Raw genomic sequence first — 22,880 nt, 5'->3', positions numbered from 1 at the left:
TGGGGGAGGGGCTCAGCCACTGGCCCGCTTCAGGGTGGGGAAGGCGCGACTGCGCAGATGGTCTCCTCCTGCTCCTGTCAAGCCTGGCGTTCAGCCGAGGGTGTCCGACGCGTGGTGTTGCTGTCTCACCTCACTGCTCCGGTCGGGTGAGGGTCCAGCTCCCGGTGCATGTGGCTCTTCACAAACTGGAGAGGCTTGGAGAGAAATGGGGAGAGTGAGAAAGAGAGAGAGGAAGGGGAGTATTTTTCACCTGAGTCGTAACTCGGTCAGCCATCACTAAATACGTCACTTAATTAACTGCAACTGATAACCGGACCAGAACTGTACACAGAGCTCCCAGTGTGGTCTACCCAGACCAGAACTGTACACAGCGCTCCCAGTGTGGTCTAACCAGACCAGAACTGTACACAGTGCTCCCAGTGTGGTCTAACCGGACCAGAACTGTACACAGTGCTCCCTGTGTGGTCTACCCAGACCAGAACTGTACACAGTGCTCCCAGTGTGGTCTAACCAGACCAGAACTGTACACAGTGCTCCCAGTGTGGTCTAACCGGACCAGAACTGTACACAGTGCTCCCCGTGTGGTCTAACCAGACCAGAACTGTACACAGTGCTCCCAGTGTGGTCTAACCAGACCAGAACTGTACAATGTGCTCCCAGTGTGGTCTAACCAGACCAGAACTGTACACAGTGCTCCCCGTGTGGTCTAACCAGACCAGAACTGTACACAGTGCTCCCAGTGTGGTCTAACCAGACCAGAACTGTACACAGAGCTCCCAGTGTGGTCTAACCAGACCAGAACTGTACACAGCGCTCCTAGTGTGGTTTAACCGGACCAGAACTGTACACAGCGCTCCCAGTGTGGTTTAACCGGACCAGAACTGTACACAGCGCTCCCAGTGTGGTCTAACCAGACCAGAACTGTACACAGTGCTCCCAGTGTGGTCTAACCAGACCAGAACTGTACACAGTGCTCCCAGTGTGGTCTAACCAGACCAGAACTGTACACAGTGCTCCCAGTGTGGTCTAACCAGACCAGAACTGTACACAGTGCTCCCAGTGTGGTCTAACCAGACCAGAACTGTACACAGTGCTCCCAGTGTGGACTAACCAGACCAGAACTGGACACAGAATTGAAGGAGGTTACAAAGATAGGAAGTGTTGAAGGGGTGGGGAGGGGCAAGGTTACAGAGATAGGGAGGGTTGTAGGGGCTGGAGGACGTTACAGAGATAGGGAGGGTTGTAGGGGCTGGAGGAGGTTACAGAGATAGGGAGGGTTGTAGGGGCTGGAGGACGTTACAGAGATAGGGAGGGTTGTAGGGGCTGGAGGAGGTTACAGAGATAGGGAGAGTTGTAGGGGCTGGAGGAGGTTACAGAGATAGGGAGGGTTGTCGGGGAGGGAGGAGGTTATAGAGATAGGGAGGGTTGGAGGGGAGGGAGGAGGTTACAGATATAGGGAGGGTTGTCGGGGAGGGAGGAGGTTACAGAGATAGGGAGGGTTGGAGGGGAGGGAGGAGGTGGCACAGATAGGGGTTGGGAGGATCATAAAGTGGTAAATACTGATCAGTCATTGCCGAATCTCCATTAAAATGGTGGACTTACCAGCGTTCTCCTCTGGGCACACGCTCTGCGCTGGCAAAACTCTAACTCCCTGTGGGGATGAATGAGAGAGAGTGTGAGGACAGGTGCGTCAGGAGGAGGCAAGGCTTTGTTATCTTAATCCAGGCCTCACCTGGCCTGTGGCAGGGTTCGGGCAATCTTCGGCCTTGTTCCACAGGCTGGGGTAGAGCTTCAGCGACTGGTTCTCCCGAAGCAGCAGCCTGTTCTGCTGACTCAGCTCCTTCTGTGTCACCATCACCTGTACCTGTGGTCGCAGAGGGAGAGAGAGTGAGTGTGGGCGGGGGGGGGGGGGGGGGGCGCGGAGAGGAGGGCTGAGAGCTAATTTGGAACAGTCTGTCAGTCCAAACCTCTCTCTCTCCATCCAACGGTCTGGACACCCCTCTACATCACCCTCACTTATTTAGGCAATGTCCCAATATTCCCTACACCCTCGCTCCTATCCTAAATCCCGCTCTCCAACTCCCACTGTCCCGCTCTCTCCCCATAGCCCTGTATCAATCCCCAAACTAATCCCACTGTCCCGCTCTCCCCATAGCCCTGTATCAATCCCCAAACTAATCCCACTGCCCCGCGCTCTCCCCATAGCCCTGTATCAATCCCAAACTAATCCCACTGTCCCACTCTCTCCCCATAGCCCTGTATCAATCCCCAAACTAATCCCACTGCCCCACTCTCTCCCCATAGCCCTGTATCAATCCCCAAACTAATCCCACTGCCCATCTCCCCATAGCCCTGTATCAATCCCCAAACTAATCCCACTGCCGCACTCTCTCCCCATAGCCCTGTATCAATCCCCAACTAATCTCACTGCCCCGCTCTCTCCCCATAGCCCTGTATCAATCCCCAACTAATCCCACTGCCCCGCTCTCTCCCCATAGCCCTGTATCAATCCCCAAACTAATCCCACTGTCCCGCTCTCTCCCCATAGCCCTGTATCAATCCCCAAACTAATCCCACTGCCCCGCTCTCTCCCCATAGCCCTGTATCAATCCCCAAACTAATCCCACTGTCCCACTCTCTCCCCATAGCCCTGTATCAATCCCAAACTAATCCCACTGCCCGCTCTCTCCCCATAGCCCTGTATCAATCCCCAAACTAAGCCCACTGCCCCACTCTCTCCCCATAGCCCTGTATCAATCCCCAAACTAATCCCACTGTCCCACTCTCTGCCCATAGCCCTGTATCAATCCCCAAACTAATCCCACTGCTCCACTCTCTCCCCATAGCCCTGTGTCAATCCCAAACTAATCCCACTGCCCCACTCTCTCCCCATAGCCCTGTATCAATCCTCAAATTAATCCCACTGCCCCGCTCTCTCCCCATAGCCCTGTATCAATCCCCAAACTAATCCCACTGCCCCGCGCACTCCCCATAGCCCTGTATCAATCCCCAAACTAATCCCACTGCCCCGTGCACTCCCCATAGCCCTGTAACAATCCCCAAACTAATCCCACTCTCTCCCCATAGCCCTGTATCAATCCCCAAACTAATCCCACTGCCCCACTCTCGTCCCATAGCCCTGTATCAATCCCCAAACTAATCCCACTGCCCCACTCTCTCCCCATAGCCCTGTATCAATCCCTAACTAATCCCACTGCCCCGCTCTCACCCCATAGCCCTGTATCAATCCCCAAACTAATCCCACTGCCCCACTCTCTCCCCATAGCCCTGTATCAATCCCTAACTAATCCCACTGCCCCACTCTCTCCCCATAGCCGTGTATCAATCCCCAAACTAATCCCACTGCCCCGCTCTCTCCCCATAGCCGTGTATCAATCCCCAAACTAATCCCACGGCCCCGCTCTCTCCCCATAGCCCTGTGTCAATCTCCAAACTAATCCCACTGCCCCATTCTCTCCCCATAGCCGTGATTCAATCCCCAAACTAATCCCGCTGCTCCACTCTCTCCCCATAGCCGTGTATCAATCCCCAAACTAATCCCACTGCCCCAGTCTCTCCCCATAGCCCTGTGTCAATCCCAAACTAATCCCACTGCCCCGCGCTCTCCCCATAGTCCTGTATCAATCCCCAAACTAATTCCACTCTCCCGTGCACTCCCCATAGCCCTGTATCAATCCCCAAACTAATCCCACAGCCCCGCGCTGTCCCTATAGTCCTGCATCAATCCCCAAACTAATCCAAATGCCCCGTGCACTCCCCATAGCCCTGTATCAATCCCCAAACTAATCCCACTGCCCCACTCTCTCCGAATAGTCCTGTATCAAACCCCATACTATCCCACTGCCCCGCTCTCTCCCCGTAGCCCTGTATCAATCCCGAAACTAATCCCACTGCCCCACTCTCTCCCCATAGTCCTGTATCAATCCCCAAACTATCCCACTGCCCCACTCTCTCCCCATAGCCCTGTATCAATCCCCAAATTAATCCCACTGCCCCACTCTCTCCCCATAGTCCTGTATAAATCCCCAAACTATCCCACTGCCCCACTCTCTCCCCATAGCCATGTATCAATCTCCAAACTAATCCCACTGCCCCATTCTCTCCCCATAGCCGTGAATCAATCCCCAAACTAATCCCACTGCCCCACTCTCTCCCCATAGCCGTGTATCAATCCCCAAACTAATCCCACTGCCCCAGTCTCTCCCCATAGCCCTATGTCAATCCCAAACTAATCCCACTGCCCCGCGCTCTCCCCATAGTCCTGTATCAATCCCCAAACTAATTCCACTCTCCCGTGCACTCCCCATAGCCCTGTATCAATTCCCAAACTAATCCCACAGCCCCACTCTCTCCCCATAGTCCTGTATCAAACGCCAAACTAATCCCACTGTCCCACTCTCTCCCCATAGTCCAGTAGCAATCCCCAAACTGTCCCACTGCCCCGCGCTGTCCCTATAGTCCTGTATCAATCCCCAAAGTAATCCAACTGCCCCATGCACTCCCCATAGCCCTGTATCAATCCCCAAACTAATCCCTTTGCCCCACTCTCTCCGAATAGTCCTGTATCAAACCCCATACTATCCCACTGCCCCGCTCTCTCCCCGTAGCCCTGTATCAATCCCGAAACTAATCCCACTGCCCCACTCTCTCCCCATAGTCCTGTATCAATCCCCAAACTATCCCACTGCCACACTCTCTCACCATAGCCCTGTATCAATCCCCAAATTAATCCCACTGCCCCACTCTCTCCCCATAGTACTGTATCAATCCCCAAACTATCCCACTGCCCCACTCACTCCCCATAGCCATGTATCAATCCACAAACTAATCCCACTGCCCCACTCTCTCTCCATAGTCCTGTATCAATCCCCAAACTATCCCACTGCCCCACTCTCTCCCAATAGTCCTGTATCAATCCCGAAACGAATGCCACTGCCCCTCTCTCTCCCCATAGCCCTGTATCAATCCCCAAACTAATCCCACTGCCCCTCTCTCTCCCCATAGCCCTGTATCAAACCCCAAACTATTCCCACTGCCCCACTCTCTCCCCATAGCCCTGTATCAATCCCCAAACTAATCCCACTCTCTCCCCATAGCCCTGTATCAATCCCCAAACTAATCCCACTGCCCCACTCTCTCCCCATAGCCCTGTATCAATCCCCAAACTAATCCCACTGCCCCACTCCCACCCCATAGCCCTGTATCAATCCCAAACTAATCCATGTCCCACTCTCTCCCCATAGCCGTGTATCAATCCCCAAACTAATCCCACTGCCCCGCTCTCACCCCATAGCCCTGTATCAATCCCGAAACTAATCCCACTGCCCCGCTCTCTCCCCATAGCCCTGTATCAATCCCCAAACTAATCCCACTGCCCCGCTCTCTCCCCATAGCCCTGTGTCAATCCCCAAACTAATCCCACTGCCCCACTCTCTCCCCATAGCCGTGTATCAATCCCCAAACTAATCCCGCTGCCCCACTCTCTCCCCATAGCCGTGTATCAATCCCCAAACTAATCCCACTGCACCACTCTCTCCCCATAGCCCTGTGTCAATCCCAAACTAATCCCACTGCCCCACGCTCTCCCCATAGTCCTGGATCAATCCCCAAACTAATCCCACTGCCTCGCTCTCTCCCCATAGCTCTGTATCAATCCCAAACTAATCCCACTGCCGGGCGCTCTCTCCATAGCCCTGTATCAATCCCTGAACTAATCCCACTGCCCCGCTCTCTCCCAGGAGTCCTGTATCAATCCCCAATCTAATCCCACTGCCCCACTCTCTCCCCGTAGTCCTGTATCAATCCCCAAACTAATCCCACTGCCCCTCTCTCTCCCCATAGCCCTGTATCAACCCCCAAACTAATCCCACTGCCCCACTCTCTCCCCATAGCCCTGTATCAATCCACAAACTAATCCCACTGCCCCGCTCCTCTTCCCATAGCCCTGTATCAATCCCCAAACTAATCCCACTGCCCCGCTCTCTCCCCATAGTCCTGTATCAAAGCCCATACTATCCCACTGCCCCACTCTCTCCCCATAGTCCTGTATCAATCCCCAAACTATCCCACTGCCCCACTCTCTCCCCATAGCCCTGTATCAATCCCCAAATTAATCCCACTGCCCCACTCTCTCCCCATAGTCCTGTATCAATCCCCAAACTATCCCACTGCCCCACTCTCTCCCCATAGCCCTGTATCAATCCCCAAACTAATCCCAATCTCCCACTCTCTCCCCATAGCCCTGTATCAATCACAGACTAATTCCAAGGCCCCACTCTCTCCCCATAGCCCTGTATCAATCACAAACTAATCCCACTGCCCCGCTCTCTCCCCATTGCCCTGTATCAATCCCCAAACTAATCCCACTGCCCCACTCTCTCCCATAGCCCTGTATCAATCCTCAAACTAATCCCACTGTCCCGCTCTCACCCCATAGCCCTTATCAATCCCAAACCAATCCCACTGCCCCGCTCTCTCCCCATAGCCCTGTATCAATCCCAAACTAATCCCGCTGACCCGCTCTCTCCCCAGAGCCCTGTATCAATCCCCAAACTAATCCCACTGTCCCGCTCTCGCCCCATAGCCCTGTATCAATCCCCAAACTAATCCCACTGCCACTATCTCTCCCCATAGCCCTGTATCAATCCCCAAACTAATCCCACTGCCCCACTCTCTCCCCATAGCCCTGTATCAATCCCAAACTAATCCCACTGCCTCGCTCTATCCCCATAGCTCTGTATCAATCCCAAACTAATCCCACTGCCCCGCGCTCTCCCCATAGTCCTGGATCAATCCCGAAACTAATCCCACGGCCCCGCGCACTCCCCATAGCCCTGTATCAATCCCCAAACTAATCCCACTGTCCCACTCTCTCCCCATAGTCCTGTATCAAACCCCAAACTAATCCCGCTGTCCCACTCTCTCCCCATAGTCCTGTATCAAACCCCAACCGATCCCATTGCTCCGCGCTCTCCCCATAGTCCTGTATCAATCCCCAAACTAATCCCACTGCCCCGCGCACTCCACATAGCCCTGTATCAATCCCCAAACTAATCCCACTGCCCCACTCTCTCCCCATAGTCCTGTATCAAACCCCATACTATCCCACTGGCCCGCTCTCTCCCCATAGTCCTGTATCAATCCCCAAACTATCCCACTGCCCCACTCTCTCCCCATAGCCCTGTATCAATCCCCAAACTATCCCACTGCCCCACTCTCTCCCCATAGCCATGTAACAATTCACAAACTAATCCCACTGCCCATCTCTCTCCCCATTGCCCTGTATCAATCCCCAAACTAATCCCACTGCCCTTCTCTCTCCCCATAGCCCTGTATCAATCCCTAAACTAATCCCACTGTCCCACTCTCTCCCCATAGCCCTGTATCAATCCCCAAACTATCCCACTGCCCCACTCTCTCCCCATAGCCCTGTATCAATCCCCAAACTATCCCACTGCCCCACTCTCTCCCCAAAGCCCTGTATCAATCCCCAAACTAATCCCACTGCCCCACTCTCTCCCCATAGCCCTGTATCAATCGCCAAACTATCCCACTGCCCCACTCTCTCCCCATAGCCCTGTATCAATCCCCAAACTATCCCACTGCCCCACTCTCTCCCCATAGCCCTGTATCAATCCCCAAACTATCCCACTGCCCCACTCTCTCCCCATAGCCATGTAACAATTCACAAACTAATCCCACTGCCCCGCTCTCTCCCCATTGCCCTGTATCAATCCCAAACTAATCCCACTGCCCCTCTCTCTCCCCATAGCCCTGTATCAATCCCCAAACTATCCCACTGCCCCACTCTCTCCCCATAGCCATGTAACAATTCACAAACTAATCCCACTGCCCCGCTCTCTCCCCATTGCCCTGTATCAATCCCAAACTAATCCCACTGCCCCTCTCTCTCCCCATAGTCCTGTATCAATCCCCAAACTAATCCCACTGCCCTTCTCTCTCCCCATAGCCCGGTATCAATCCCCAAACTATTCCCACTGCCCCACTCTCTCCCCATAGCCCGAAATCAATCCCAAACAAATCCCACTGCCCCGCGTTCTCCCAATAGCCCTGTATCAATCCCAAACTAATCCCACTGCACCGCTCTCTCCCCATAGCCCTGTATCAATCCCCAAACTAATCCTACTGCCCCGCTCTCTCCCCATAGCCCTGTATCAATCCCAAACTAATTCCACTGCCCCACTCCCTCCCCATAGCCCTGTATCAATCCCCAAACTAATCCCACTGCCCCGCTCTCTCCCCATAGCCCTGTATCAATCCCCAAACTAATCCCACTGCCCCACTCTCTCCCCATAGCCCTGTATCAATCCCAAACTAAACCCACTGCCCCGCTCTCCCCCCATAGCCCTGTATCAATCCCCAAACTATTCCCACTGCCCCGCTCTCTCCCCATAGCCCTGTATCAATCCCCGAACTAATCCCACTGCCCCGCTCTCTCCCCAGAGTCCTCTATCAATCCCCAAACTAATCCCACTGCCCCACTCTCTCCCCATAGTCCTATATCAATCCCCAAACTAATCCCACTGTCCCGATCTCTCCCCATCGTCCTGTATCAATCCCCAAACTAATCCCACTGCCCCACTCTCTCCCCATAGCTCTGCATCAATCACCAAACTAATCCCACTGCCCCTCTCTCTCCCCATAGCCCTGTATCAATCCCCAAACTAATCCCACTGCCCCACTCTCCCCATAGCCCTGTATCAATCCCTAAACTAATCCCACTGTCCCGCTCTCTCCCCATAGTCCTGTATCAATCCCAGATTAATCCCACTGCCCCGCTCTCTCCCTATAGCCCTGTATCGATCCACAAACTAATCCCACTACCTCCCTCTCTCCCCATAGCCGTGTCAATCCCCAAACTATTCCCACTGCCCCACTCTCTCCGCATAGCCCTCTATTAATCCCCAAACTAATCCCACTGCCCCACTCTCTCCCCATAGCCCTGTATCAATCCCCAAACTAATCCCACTGCCCCGCTCTCTCCCCATAGCCGTCTATCAATACCAAACTAATCCCACTGCCCACTCTCTCCGCATAGCCCTATATTAATCCCCAAACTAATCCCACTTACCTACTCTCTCCCCATATCCCTGTACCAATCCCAAACTAATCCCACTGCCCCACTCTCTCCCCATAGCCCTGTATCAATCCCCAAACTAATCCCAATCTCCCACTCTCTCCCCATAGCCCTGTATCAATCACAGACTAATCCCGCTGACCCGCTCTCTCCCCAGAGCCCTGTATCAATCCCCAAACTAATCCCACTGTCCCGATCTCTCCCCATAGTCCTGTATCAATCCCCAAACTAATCCCACTGCCCCACTCTCTCCCCACAGCCCTGTATCAATCCCTAAACTAATCCCACTGCCCCTCTCTCTCCCCATAGCCCTGTATCAATCCCCAAACTAATCCCACTGCCACTCTCTCCCCATAGCCCTGTATCAATCCCCAAACTAATCCCACTACTCCGATCACTACCCATAGCCCTGTATCAATCCCCAAACTAATCCCACTGTTCCGCTCTCTCCCCATAGCCCTGTATCAATCCCAGACTAATCCCGCTGCCCCACTCTCTCCCCATAGCCCTGTATCAATCCCTAAACTAATCCCACTGCCTCGCTCTCTCCCCATAGCTCTGTATCAATCCCAAACTAATCCCACTGCCCCACGCTCTCCCCATAGCCCTGTATCAATCCCCGAACTAATCCCACTGCCCCGCTCTCTCCCCAGAGTCCTGTATCAATCCCCAATCTAATCCCACTGCCCCACTCTCTCCCCGTAGTCCTGTATCAATCCCCAAACTAATCCCACTGCCCCACTCTCTCCCCATAGCCCTGTATCAATCCCCATACTAATCCCACTGCCCCTCTCTCTCCCCATAGCCCTGTATCAACCCCCAAACCAATCTCACTGCCCCGCTCTCTCCCCATAGCCCTGTATCAATCCACAAACTAATCCCACTGCCCCGCTCCTCTTCCCATAGCCCTGTATCAATCCCCAAACTAATCCCACTGCCCCGCTCTCTCCCCATAGTCCTGTATCAAACCCCATACTATCCCACTGCCCCGCTCTCTCCCCATAGTCCTGTATCAATCCCCAAACTATCCCACTGCCCCACTCTCTCTCCATAGCCCTGTATCAATCCCCAAACTAATCCCACTGCCCCACACTCTCCCCATAGCCCTGTATCAATCCCAAACTAATCCCACTGCCTCGCTCTATCCCCATAGCTCTGTATCAATCCCAAACTAATCCCACTGCCCCGCTCTCTCCCCATAGCCCTGTATCAATCCCCGAACTAATCCCACTGCCCCGCTCTCTCCCCAGAGTCCTGTATCAATCCCCAATCTAATCCCACTGCCCCACTCTCTCCCCGTAGTCCTGTATCAATCCCCAAACTAATCCCACTGCCGCACTCTCTCCCATAGTCCTATATCAATCCCCAAACTAATCCCACTGTCCCGATCTCTCCCCATAGTCCTGTATCAATCCCCAAACTAATCCCACTGCCCCACTCTCTCCCCATAGCCCTGTATCAATCCCCAAACTAATCCCACTGTCCCTCTCTCTCCCCATAGCCCTGTATCAACCCCCAAACTAATCCCACTGCCCCGCTCTCTCCCCATAGCCCTGTATCAATCCACAAACTAATCCCACTGCACCGCTCCTCTTCCCATAGCCCTGTATCAATCCCCAAACTAATCCCACTGCCCCGCGCTCTCCCCATAGCCCTGTATCAATCCCCAAACTAATCCCACTGCCCCGTCCTCTCCCCATAGCCCTGCATCAATCCCAAACTAATCCCACTGTCCCGCTCCCTCCCCATAGCCCTGTATCAATCCCAAACTAATCCCACTGCCCCACTCTCTCCCCATAGCCCTGTATCAATCCCCAAACATCCCACTGCCCTGCTCTCTCCCCATAGCCGTGTATCAATCCCAAACTAATCCCACTGCCCCACTCTCTCCGCATAGCCCTATATTAATCCCCAAACTAATCCCACTGACCCACTCTCTCCCCATATCCCTGTACCAATCCCAAACTGATCCCACTGCCCCGCTCTCTCCCCATAGCCCTCTATCAATCCCCAAACTAATCCCAATGTCCCGCTCTCTCCCCATAGCCCTGTATCAATCCCCAAACTAATCCCACTGCCCCGTCCTCTCCCCATAGCCCTGCATCAATCCCAAACTAATCCCACTGCCCCACTCTCTCCCCATAGACCTGTATCAATCACAAACTAATCCCACGGCCCCGCGCTCTCCCCATAGCCCTGTATCAATCCCAAACTAATCCCACTGTCCCGCTCTATCCCCATAGCCCTGTATCAATCCCCAAACTAATCCCACTGTCCCGCTCTCTCCCCATAGCCCTGTATCAATCCCCAAACTAATACCACTGCCCCGCTCTCTCCCCATAGCCCTGTATCAATCCCCAAACTAATCCCACTGTCCCACTCTCTCCCCATAGCCCTGTATCAATCCCAAACTAATCCCACTGCCCCGCTCTCTCCCCATAGCCCTGTATCAATCCCCAAACTAAGCCCACTGCCCCACTCTCTCCCCATAGCCCTGTATCAATCCCCAAACTAATCCCACTGTCCCACTCTCTGCCCATAGCCCTGTATCAATCCCCAAACTAATCCCACTGCTCCACTCTCTCCCCATAGCCCTGTGTCAATCCCAAACTAATCCCACTGCCCCACTCTCTCCCCATAGCCCTGTATCAATCCTCAAATTAATCCCACTGCCCCGCTCTCTCCCCATAGCCCTGTATCAATCCCCAAACTAATCCCACTGCCCCGCGCACTCCCCATAGCCCTGTATCAATCCCCAAACTAATCCCACTGCCCCGTGCACTCCCCATAGCCCTGTAACAATCCCCAAACTAATCCCACTCTCTCCCCATAGCCCTGTATCAATCCCCAAACTAATCCCACTGCCCCACTCTCGTCCCATAGCCCTGTATCAATCCCCAAACTAATCCCACTGCCCCACTCTCTCCCCATAGCCCTGTATCAATCCCTAACTAATCCCACTGCCCCACTCTCTCCCCATAGCCGTGTATCAATCCCCAAACTAATCCCACTGCCCCGCTCTCTCCCCATAGCCGTGTATCAATCCCCAAACTAATCCCACGGCCCCGCTCTCTCCCCATAGCCCTGTGTCAATCTCCAAACTAATCCCACTGCCCCATTCTCTCCCCATAGCCGTGATTCAATCCCCAAACTAATCCCGCTGCTCCACTCTCTCCCCATAGCCGTGTATCAATCCCCAAACTAATCCCACTGCCCCAGTCTCTCCCCATAGCCCTGTGTCAATCCCAAACTAATCCCACTGCCCCGCGCTCTCCCCATAGTCCTGTATCAATCCCCAAACTAATTCCACTCTCCCGTGCACTCCCCATAGCCCTGTATCAATCCCCAAACTAATCCCACAGCCCCGCGCTGTCCCTATAGTCCTGCATCAATCCTCAAACTAATCCAAATGCCCCGTGCACTCCCCATAGCCCTGTATCAATCCCCAAACTAATCCCACTGCCCCACTCTCTCCGAATAGTCCTGTATCAAACCCCATACTATCCCACTGCCCCGCTCTCTCCCCGTAGCCCTGTATCAATCCCGAAACTAATCCCACTGCCCCACTCTCTCCCCATAGTCCTGTATCAATCCCCAAACTATCCCACTGCCCCACTCTCTCCCCATAGCCCTGTATCAATCCCCAAATTAATCCCACTGCCCCACTCTCTCCCCATAGTCCTGTATCAATCCCCAAACTATCCCACTGCCCCACTCTCTCCCCATAGCCATGTATCAATCTCCAAACTAATCCCACTGCCCCATTCTCTCCCCATAGCCGTGAATCAATCCCCAAACTAATCCCACTGCCCCACTCTCTCCCCATAGCCGTGTATCAATCCCCAAACTAATCCCACTGCCCCAGTCTCTCCCCATAGCCCTATGTCAATCCCAAACTAATCCCACTGCCCCGCGCTCTCCCCATAGTCCTGTATCAATCCCCAAACTAATTCCACTCTCCCGTGCACTCCCCATAGCCCTGTATCAATTCCCAAACTAATCCCACAGCCCCACTCTCTCCCCATAGTCCTGTATCAAACGCCAAACTAATCCCACTGTCCCACTCTCTCCCCATAGTCCAGTAGCAATCCCCAAACTGTCCCACTGCCCCGCGCTGTCCCTATAGTCCTGTATCAATCCCCAAAGTAATCCAACTGCCCCATGCACTCCCCATAGCCCTGTATCAATCCCCAAACTAATCCCTTTGCCCCACTCTCTCCGAATAGTCCTGTATCAAACCCCATACTATCCCACTGCCCCGCTCTCTCCCCGTAGCCCTGTATCAATCCCGAAACTAATCCCACTGCCCCACTCTCTCCCCATAGTACTGTATCAATCCCCAAACTATCCCACTGCCCCACTCACTCCCCATAGCCATGTATCAATCCACAAACTAATCCCACTGCCCCACTCTCTCTCCATAGTCCTGTATCAATCCCCAAACTATCCCACTGCCCCACTCTCTCCCAATAGTCCTGTATCAATCCCGAAACGAATGCCACTGCCCCTCTCTCTCCCCATAGCCCTGTATCAATCCCCAAACTAATCCCACTGCCCCTCTCTCTCCCCATAGCCCTGTATCAAACCCCAAACTATTCCCACTGCCCCACTCTCTCCCCATAGCCCTGTATCAATCCCCAAACTAATCCCACTCTCTCCCCATAGCCCTGTATCAATCCCCAAACTAATCCCACTGCCCCACTCTCTCCCCATAGCCCTGTATCAATCCCCAAACTAATCCCACTGCCCCACTCCCACCCCATAGCCCTGTATCAATCCCAAACTAATCCATGTCCCACTCTCTCCCCATAGCCGTGTATCAATCCCCAAACTAATCCCACTGCCCCGCTCTCACCCCATAGCCCTGTATCAATCCCGAAACTAATCCCACTGCCCCGCTCTCTCCCCATAGCCCTGTATCAATCCCCAAACTAATCCCACTGCCCCGCTCTCTCCCCATAGCCCTGTGTCAATCCCCAAACTAATCCCACTGCCCCACTCTCTCCCCATAGCCGTGTATCAATCCCCAAACTAATCCCGCTGCCCCACTCTCTCCCCATTGCCGTGTATCAATCCCCAAACTAATCCCACTGCACCACTCTCTCCCCATAGCCCTGTGTCAATCCCAAACTAATCCCACTGCCCCACGCTCTCCCCATAGTCCTGGATCAATCCCCAAACTAATCCCACTGCCTCGCTCTCTCCCCATAGCTCTGTATCAATCCCAAACTAATCCCACTGCCGGGCGCTCTCTCCATAGCCCTGTATCAATCCCTGAACTAATCCCACTGCCCCGCTCTCTCCCAGGAGTCCTGTATCAATCCCCAATCTAATCCCACTGCCCCACTCTCTCCCCGTAGTCCTGTATCAATCCCCAAACTAATCCCACTGCCCCTCTCTCTCCCCATAGCCCTATATCAACCCCCAAACTAATCCCACTGCCCCACTCTCTCCCCATAGCCCTGTATCAATCCACAAACTAATCCCACTGCCCCGCTCCTCTTCCCATAGCCCTGTATCAATCCCCAAACTAATCCCACTGCCCCGCTCTCTCCCCATAGTCCTGTATCAAAGCCCATACTATCCCACTGCCCCACTCTCTCCCCATAGTCCTGTATCAATCCCCAAACTATCCCACTGCCCCACTCTCTCCCCATAGCCCTGTATCAATCCCCAAATTAATCCCACTGCCCCACTCTCTCCCCATAGTCCTGTATCAATCCCCAAACTATCCCACTGCCCCACTCTCTCCCCATAGCCCTGTATCAATCCCCAAACTAATCCCAATCTCCCACTCTCTCCCCATAGCCCTGTATCAATCACAGACTAATTCCAGGGCCCCACTCTCTCCCCATAGCCCTGTATCAATCACAAACTAATCCCACTGCCCCGCTCTCTCCCCATTGCCCTGTATCAATCCCCAAACTAATCCCACTGCCCCACTCTCTCCCATAGCCCTGTATCAATCCTCAAACTAATCCCACTGTCCCGCTCTCACCCCATAGCCCTTATCAATCCCAAACCAATCCCACTGCCCCGCTCTCTCCCCATAGCCCTGTATCAATCCCAAACTAATCCCGCTGACCCGCTCTCTCCCCAGAGCCCTGTATCAATCCCCAAACTAATCCCACTGTCCCGCTCTCGCCCCATAGCCCTGTATCAATCCCCAAACTAATCCCACTGCCACTATCTCTCCCCATAGCCCTGTATCAATCCCCAAACTAATCCCACTGCCCCACTCTCTCCCCATAGCCCTGTATCAATCCCAAACTAATCCCACTGCCTCGCTCTATCCCCATAGCTCTGTATCAATCCCAAACTAATCCCACTGCCCCGCGCTCTCCCCATAGTCCTGGATCAATCCCGAAACTAATCCCACGGCCCCGCGCACTCCCCATAGCCCTGTATCAATCCCCAAACTAATCCCACTGTCCCACTCTCTCCCCATAGTCCTGTATCAAACCCCAAACTAATCCCACTGTCCCACTCTCTCCCCATAGTCCTGTATCAAACCCCAACCGATCCCATTGCTCCGCGCTCTCCCCATAGTCCTGTATCAATCCCCAAACTAATCCCACTGCGCCGCGCACTCCCCATAGCCCAGTATCAATCCCCAAACTAATCCCACTGCCCCACTCTCTCCCCATAGTCCTGTATCAAACCCCATACTATCCCACTGGCCCGCTCTCTCCCCATAGTCCTGTATCAATCCCCAAACTATCCCACTGCCCCACTCTCTCCCCATAGCCCTGTATCAATCCCCAAACTATCCCACTGCCCCACTCCCTCCCCATAGCCATGTAACAATTCACAAACTAATCCCACTGCCCCTCTCTCTCCCCATAGCCCTGTATCAATCCCCAAACTAATCCCACTGCCCTTCTCTCTCCCCATAGCCCTGTATCAATCCCTAAACTAATCCCACTTTCCCACTCTCTCCCCATAGCCCTGTATCAATCCCCAAACTATCCCACTGCCCCACTCTCTCCCCATAGCCCTGTATCAATCCCCAAACTATCCCACTGCCCCACTCTCTCCCCATAGCCATGTAACAATTCACAAACTAATCCCACTGCCCCGCTCTCTCCCCATTGCCCTGTATCAATCCCCAAACTAATCCCACTGCCCCGCTCTCTCCCCATAGCCCTGTATCAATCCCAAACTAATCCCACTGCCCCTCTCTCTCCCCATAGCCCTGTATCAATCCCCAAACTATCCCACTGCCCCACTCTCTCCCCATAGCCATGTAACAATTCACAAACTAATCCCACTGCCCCGCTCTCTCCCCATTGCCCTGTATCAATCCCAAACTAATCCCACTGCCCCTCTCTCTCCCCATAGTCCTGTATCAATCCCCAAACTAATCCCACTGCCCTTCTCTCTCCCCATAGCCCGGTATCAATCCCCAAACTATTCCCACTGCCCCACTCTCTCCCCATAGCCCGAAATCAATCCCAAACAAATCCCACTGCCCCGCGTTCTCCCAATAGCCCTGTATCAATCCCAAACTAATCCCACTGCACCGCTCTCTCCCCATAGCCCTGTATCAATCCCCAAACTAATCCTACTGCCCCGCTCTCTCCCCATAGCCCTGTATCAATCCCAAACTAATTCCACTGCCCCACTCTCTCCCCATAGCCCTGTATCAATCCCCAAACTAATCCCACTGCCCCGCTCTCTCCCCATAGCCCTGTATCAATCCCCAAACTAATCCCACTGCCCCACTCTCTCCCCATAGCCCTGTATCAATCCCAAACTAAACCCACTGCCCCGCTCTCCCCCCATAGCCCTGTATCAATCCCCAAACAATTCCCACTGCCCCGCTCTCTCCCCATAGCCCTGTATCAATCCCCGAACTAATCCCACTGCCCCGCTCTCTCCCCAGAGTCCTCTATCAATCCCCAAACTAATCCCACTGCCCCACTCTCTCCCCATAGTCCTATATCAATCCCCAAACTAATCCCACTGTCCCGATCTCTCCCCATCGTCCTGTATCAATCCCCAAACTAATCCCACTGCCCCACTCTCTCCCCATAGCCCTGCATCAATCACCAAACTAATCCCACTGCCCCTCTCTCTCCCCATAGCCCTGTATCAATCCCCAAACTAATCCCACTGCCCCACTCTCTCCCCATAGCCCTGTATCAATCCCTAAACTAATCCCACTGTCCCGCTCTCTCCCCATAGCCCTGTATCAATCCCAGATTAATCCCACTGCCCCGCTCTCTCCCTATAGCCCTGTATCGATCCACAAACTAATCCCACTACCTCCCTCTCTCCCCATAGCCGTGTCAATCCCCAAACTATTCCCACTGCCCCACTCTCTCCGCATAGCCCTCTATTAATCCCCAAACTAATCCCACTGCCCCACTCTCTCCCCATAGCCCTGTATCAATCCCCAAACTAATCCCACTGCCCCGCTCTCTCCCCATAGCCGTCTATCAATACCAAACTAATCCCACTGCCCACTCTCTCCGCATAGCCCTATATTAATCCCCAAACTAATCCCACTGACCTACTCTCTCCCCATATCCCTGTACCAATCCCAAACTAATCCCACTGCCCCACTCTCTCCCCATAGCCCTGTATCAATCCCCAAACTAATCCCAATCTCCCACTCTCTCCCCATAGCCCTGTATCAATCACAGACTAATCCCGCTGACCCGCTCTCTCCCCAGAGCCCTGTATCAATCCCCAAACTAATCCCACTGTCCCGATCTCTCCCCATAGTCCTGTATCAATCCCCAAACTAATCCCACTGCCCCACTCTCTCCCCACAGCCCTGTATCAATCCCTAAACTAATCCCACTGCCCCTCTCTCTCCCCATAGCCCTGTATCAATCCCCAAACTAATCCCACTGCCACTCTCTCCCCATAGCCCTGTATCAATCCCCAAACTAATCCCACTGCCCCGATCACTACCCATAGCCCTGTATCAATCCCCAAACTAATCCCACTGTCCCGCTCTCTCCCCATAGCCCTGTATCAATCCCAGACTAATCCCGCTGCCCCACTCTCTCCCCATAGCCCTGTATCAATCCCTAAACTAATCCCACTGCCTCGCTCTCTCCCCATAGCTCTGTATCAATCCCAAACTAATCCCACTGCCCCACGCTCTCCCCATAGCCCTGTATCAATCCCCGAACTAATCCCACTGCCCCGCTCTCTCGCCAGAGTCCTGTATCAATCCCCAATCTAATCCCACTGCCCCACTCTCTCCCCGTAGTCCTGTATCAATCCCCAAACTAATCCCACTGCCCCACTCTCTCCCCATAGCCCTGTATCAATCCCCAAACTAATCCCACTGCCTCTCTCTCTCCCCATAGCCCTGTATCAACCCCCAAACCAATCTCACTGCCCCGCTCTCTCCCCATAGCCCTGTATCAATCCACAAACTAATCCCACTGCCCCGCTCCTCTTCCCATAGCCCTGTATCAATCCCCAAACTAATCCCACTGCCCCGCTCTCTCCCCATAGTCCTGTATCAAACCCCATACTATCCCACTGCCCCGCTCTCTCCCCATAGTCCTGTATCAATCCCCAAACTATCCCACTGCCCCACTCTCTCTCCATAGCCCTGTATCAATCCCCAAACTAATCCCACTGCCCCACTCTCTCCCCATAGCCCTGTATCAATCCCAAACTAATCCCACTGCCTCGCTCTATCCCCATAGCTCTGTATCAATCCCAAACTAATCCCACTGCCCCGTTCTCTCCCCATAGCCCTGTATCAATCCCCGAACTAATCCCACTGCCCCGCTCTCTCCCCAGAGTCCTGTATCAATCCCCAATCTAATCCCACTGCCCCACTCTCTCCCCGTAGTCCTGTATCAATCCCCAAACTAATCCCACTGCCGCACTCTCTCCCATAGTCCTATATCAATCCCCAAACTAATCCCACTGTCCCGATCTCTCCCCATAGTCCTGTATCAATCCCCAAACTAATCCCACTGCCCCACTCTCTCCCCATAGCCCTGTATCAATCCCCAAACTAATCCCACTGTCCCTCTCTCTCCCCATAGCCCTGTATCAACCCCCAAACTAATCCCACTGCCCCGCTCTCTCCCCATAGCCCTGTATCAATCCACAAACTAATCCCACTGCACCGCTCCTCTTCCCATAGCCCTGTATCAATCCGCAAACTAATCCCACTGCCCCGCGCTCTCCCCATAGCCCTGTATCAATCCCCAAACTAATCCCACTGCCCCGTCCTCTCCCCATAGCCCTGCATCAATCCCAAACTAATCCCACTGTCCCGCTCCCTCCCCATAGCCCTGTATCAATCCCAAACTAATCCCACTGCCCCACTCTCTCCCCATAGCCCTGTATCAATCCCCAAACATCCCACTGCCCTGCTCTCTCCCCATAGCCGTGTATCAATCCCAAACTAATCCCACTGCCCCACTCTCTCCGCATAGCCCTATATTAATCCCCAAACTAATCCCACTGACCCACTCTCTCCCCATATCCCTGTACCAATCCCAAACTGATCCCACTGCCCCGCTCTCTCCCCATAGCCCTCTATCAATCCCCAAACTAATCCCAATGTCCCGCTCTCTCCCCATAGCCCTGTATCAATCCCCAAACTAATCCCACTGCCCCGTCCTCTCCCCATAGCCCTGCATCAATCCCAAACTAATCCCACTGCCCCACTCTCTCCCCATAGCCCTGTATCAATCACAAACTAATCCCACGGCCCCGCGCTCTCCCCATAGCCCTGTATCAATCCCAAACTAATCCCACTGTCCCGCTCTATCCCCATAGCCCTGTATCAGTCCTCAAACTAATCTCACTGTCCCGCTCTCACCCCATAGCCCTGTATCAATCCCAAACTAATCCCACTGCCCCACTCTCTCCCCATAGCCCTGTATCAATCCCAAACCAATCCCACTGCCCCACTCTCTCCCCATAGTCCTGTATCAATCCCCAAACTAATCCCAATGTCCCACTCTCTCCCCATAGCCCTGTATCAATCACAGACTAATCCCACGGCCCCGCTCTCTCCCCATGGCCCTGTATCAGTCCTCAAACTAATCCCACTGTCCCGCTCTCTCCCCATAGCCCTGTATCAATCCCAAACTAATCCCACTGTCCCGCTCTCTCCACATAGCCCTATATCAATCCACAAACTAATCCCACTGTCCGCGATATTAGTTTGGGGGATAATTGAAATTGTAAATTCACCATCTGCCTCTGAGTTCGTCGCTGAGTTTCTGTGAACAGTTCCTTTATCGTCTGTACCTCGAACGCCGAGGAATCAACTTTCTCCTTTAACAACGCAATCTGGATATAGAAGTGAGAACAGTTTGTAATGTACATAACACCACAATAATCTCACAAAATGAGGCTTGTGAAGGAGAGAGCGGGGACTGAGAGACACCAGTCAGTGTACAGATATCTCCCTGAGAGAGGGGACTGAGAGACACCAGTCAGTGTACAGATATCTCCCAGAGAGAGGGGACAGAGAGACACCAGTCAGTGTACAGATATCTCCGAGAGAGAGAGGGGACTGAGAGACACCAGTCAGTGTACAGATATCTCCCTGAGAGTGAGAGGACTGAGTGACACCAGTCAGTGTACAGATATCTCCCTGAGAGAGAGAGAGGGGACTGAGAGACACCAGTCAGTGTACAGATATCTCCCTGAGAGAGCGGGGACTGAGAGACTCCAGTCAGTGTACAGATTACTCCCTGAGAGAGAGAGAGGGGACTGAGAGACACCAGTCAGTGTACAGATATCTCCCTGAGAGAGAGGGGACTGAGAGACTCCAGTCAGTGTACAGATATCTCCCTGAGAGAGGGGACTGAGAGACACCAGTCAGTGTACAGATATCTCCCTGAGAGAGAGGGGACTGAGAGACTCCAGTCAGTGTACAGATATCTCCCTGAGAGAGGGGACTGAGAGACACCAGTCAGTGTACAGATATCTCCCTGAGAGAGGGGACAGAGAGACACCAGTCAGTGTACAGATATCTCCCTGAGAGAGAGAGGGGACTGAGAGACACCAGTCAGTGTACAGATATCTCCCTGAGAGAGAGAGGACTGAGAGACACCAGTCAGTGTACAGATATCTCCCGGAGAGAGAGAGGGGACTGAGAGACACCAGTCAGTGTACAGATATCTCCCTGAGAGAGAGGGGACTGAGAGACACCAGTCAGTGTACAGATATCTCCCTGAGAGAGAGGGGACTGAGAGACACCAGTCAGTGTACAGATATCTCCCTGAGAGAGAGAGGGGATTGAGAGACACCAGTCAGTGTACAGATATCTCCCTGAGAGAGAGGGGACTGAGAGACACCAGTCAGTGTACAGATATCTCCCTGAGAGAGAGAGGGGATTGAGAGACTCCAGTCAGTGTACAGATATCTCCCTGAGAGAGAGGGGACTGAGAGACACCAGTCAGTGTACAGATATCTCCCTGAGAGAGAGAGGGGGGACTGAGTGACGCCAGTCAGTGTACAGATATCTCCCTGAGAGTGAGAGGGGACTGAGAGACACCAGTCAGTGTACAGATATCTCCCTGAGAGAGCGGGGACTGAGAGACACCAGTCAGTGCACAGATATCGTCCTGAGAGAGAGAGGGGACTGAGAGACACCAGTCAGTGTACAGATATCTCCCTGAAAGAGAGGACTGAGAGACACCAGTCAGTGTACGGATATCTCCCTGAGAGAGAGAGGGGACTGAGAGACACCAGTCAGCGTACAGATATCTCCCTGAGAGAGAGAGGGGACTGAGAGACACCAGTCAGTGTACAGATATCTCCCTGAGAGAGAGGGGACTGAGAGACAACAGTCAGTGTACAGATATCTCCCTGAGAGAGAGGGGGGACTGAGAGACACCAGTCAGTGTACAGATATCTCTCTGAGAGAGAGGACTGAGAGACACCAGTCAGTGTACAGATATCTCCCTGAGAGAGAGGGGGGACTGAGAGACACCAGTCAGTGTACAGATATCTCCCTGAGAGAGAGGACTGAGAGACACCAGTCAGTGTACAGATATCTCCCTGAGAGAGAGGGGGGGACTGAGAGACACCAGTCAGTGTACAGTTATCTCCCTGAGAGAGAGAGGGGGGACTGAGAGGCACCAGTCAGTGTACAGTTATCTCCCTGAGAGAGAGAGGGGGGACTGAGAGACACCAGTCAGTGTACAGATATCTCCCTGAGAGAGAGGGGACTGAGAGACACCAGTCAGTGTACAGATATCTCCCTGAGAGAGAGGGGACTGAGAGACACCAGTCAGTGTACAGATATCTCCCTGAAAGAGAGACGGGGACTGAGAGACACCAGTCAGTGGACAGATCTCTCCATGAGAGAGAGGGGGCACTGAGAGACACCAGTCAGTGTACAGATATCTCCCCGAGAGAGAGGGAACTGAGAGACACCAGTCAGTGTACAGATATCTCCCTGAGAGAGAGGGGACTGAGAGACACCAGTCAGTGTACAGATATCTCCCTGAGAGAGAGGGGACTGAGAGACACCAGTCAGTGTACAGATATCTCCCTGAGAGAGAGAGGACTGAGAGACACCAGTCAGTGTACAGTTATCTCCCTGAGAGAGAGAGGGGGGACTGAGAGACACCAGTCAGTGTACAGATATCTCCCTGAGAGAGAGGGGACTGAGAGACACCAGTCAGTGTACAGATATCTCCCTGAAAGAGAGACGGGGACTGAGAGACACCAGTCAGTGTACAGATATCTCCCTGAGAGAGAGGGGACTGAGAGACACCAGTCAGTGTACAGATATCTCCCTGAGAGAGAGAGGGGA

The 22,880-nt window shown here is 53.5% G+C and overlaps 1 protein-coding gene across 1 annotated transcript in view; it reads right to left on the bottom strand.

Annotated features, from left to right (window-relative positions):
* Positions 1 to 90: 90 nt before the first annotated feature.
* Positions 91 to 22,880, bottom strand: part of LOC140396610 (rab GTPase-binding effector protein 2-like) — a 48,769-nt gene continuing 25,979 nt past the window's right edge. Inside the window, exons 7-10 of the mRNA XM_072485406.1 lie at positions 20,303 to 20,401; positions 1,733 to 1,864; positions 1,603 to 1,651; positions 91 to 194 (exon numbers count right to left, since the gene is read on the bottom strand). Coding sequence (XP_072341507.1) covers positions 91 to 194; positions 1,603 to 1,651; positions 1,733 to 1,864; positions 20,303 to 20,401 — 384 coding nt within the window. The remainder of the gene's footprint in view (positions 195 to 1,602; positions 1,652 to 1,732; positions 1,865 to 20,302; positions 20,402 to 22,880) is intronic.

Source organism: Scyliorhinus torazame, chromosome 19 (assembly GCF_047496885.1).
Source record: "Scyliorhinus torazame isolate Kashiwa2021f chromosome 19, sScyTor2.1, whole genome shotgun sequence".
NCBI lineage: Eukaryota > Metazoa > Chordata > Chondrichthyes > Carcharhiniformes > Scyliorhinidae > Scyliorhinus > Scyliorhinus torazame.
The sequence above is the reverse complement of the archived record's forward strand: the minus strand, read 5'-3'. Positions and strand labels throughout refer to the sequence as shown.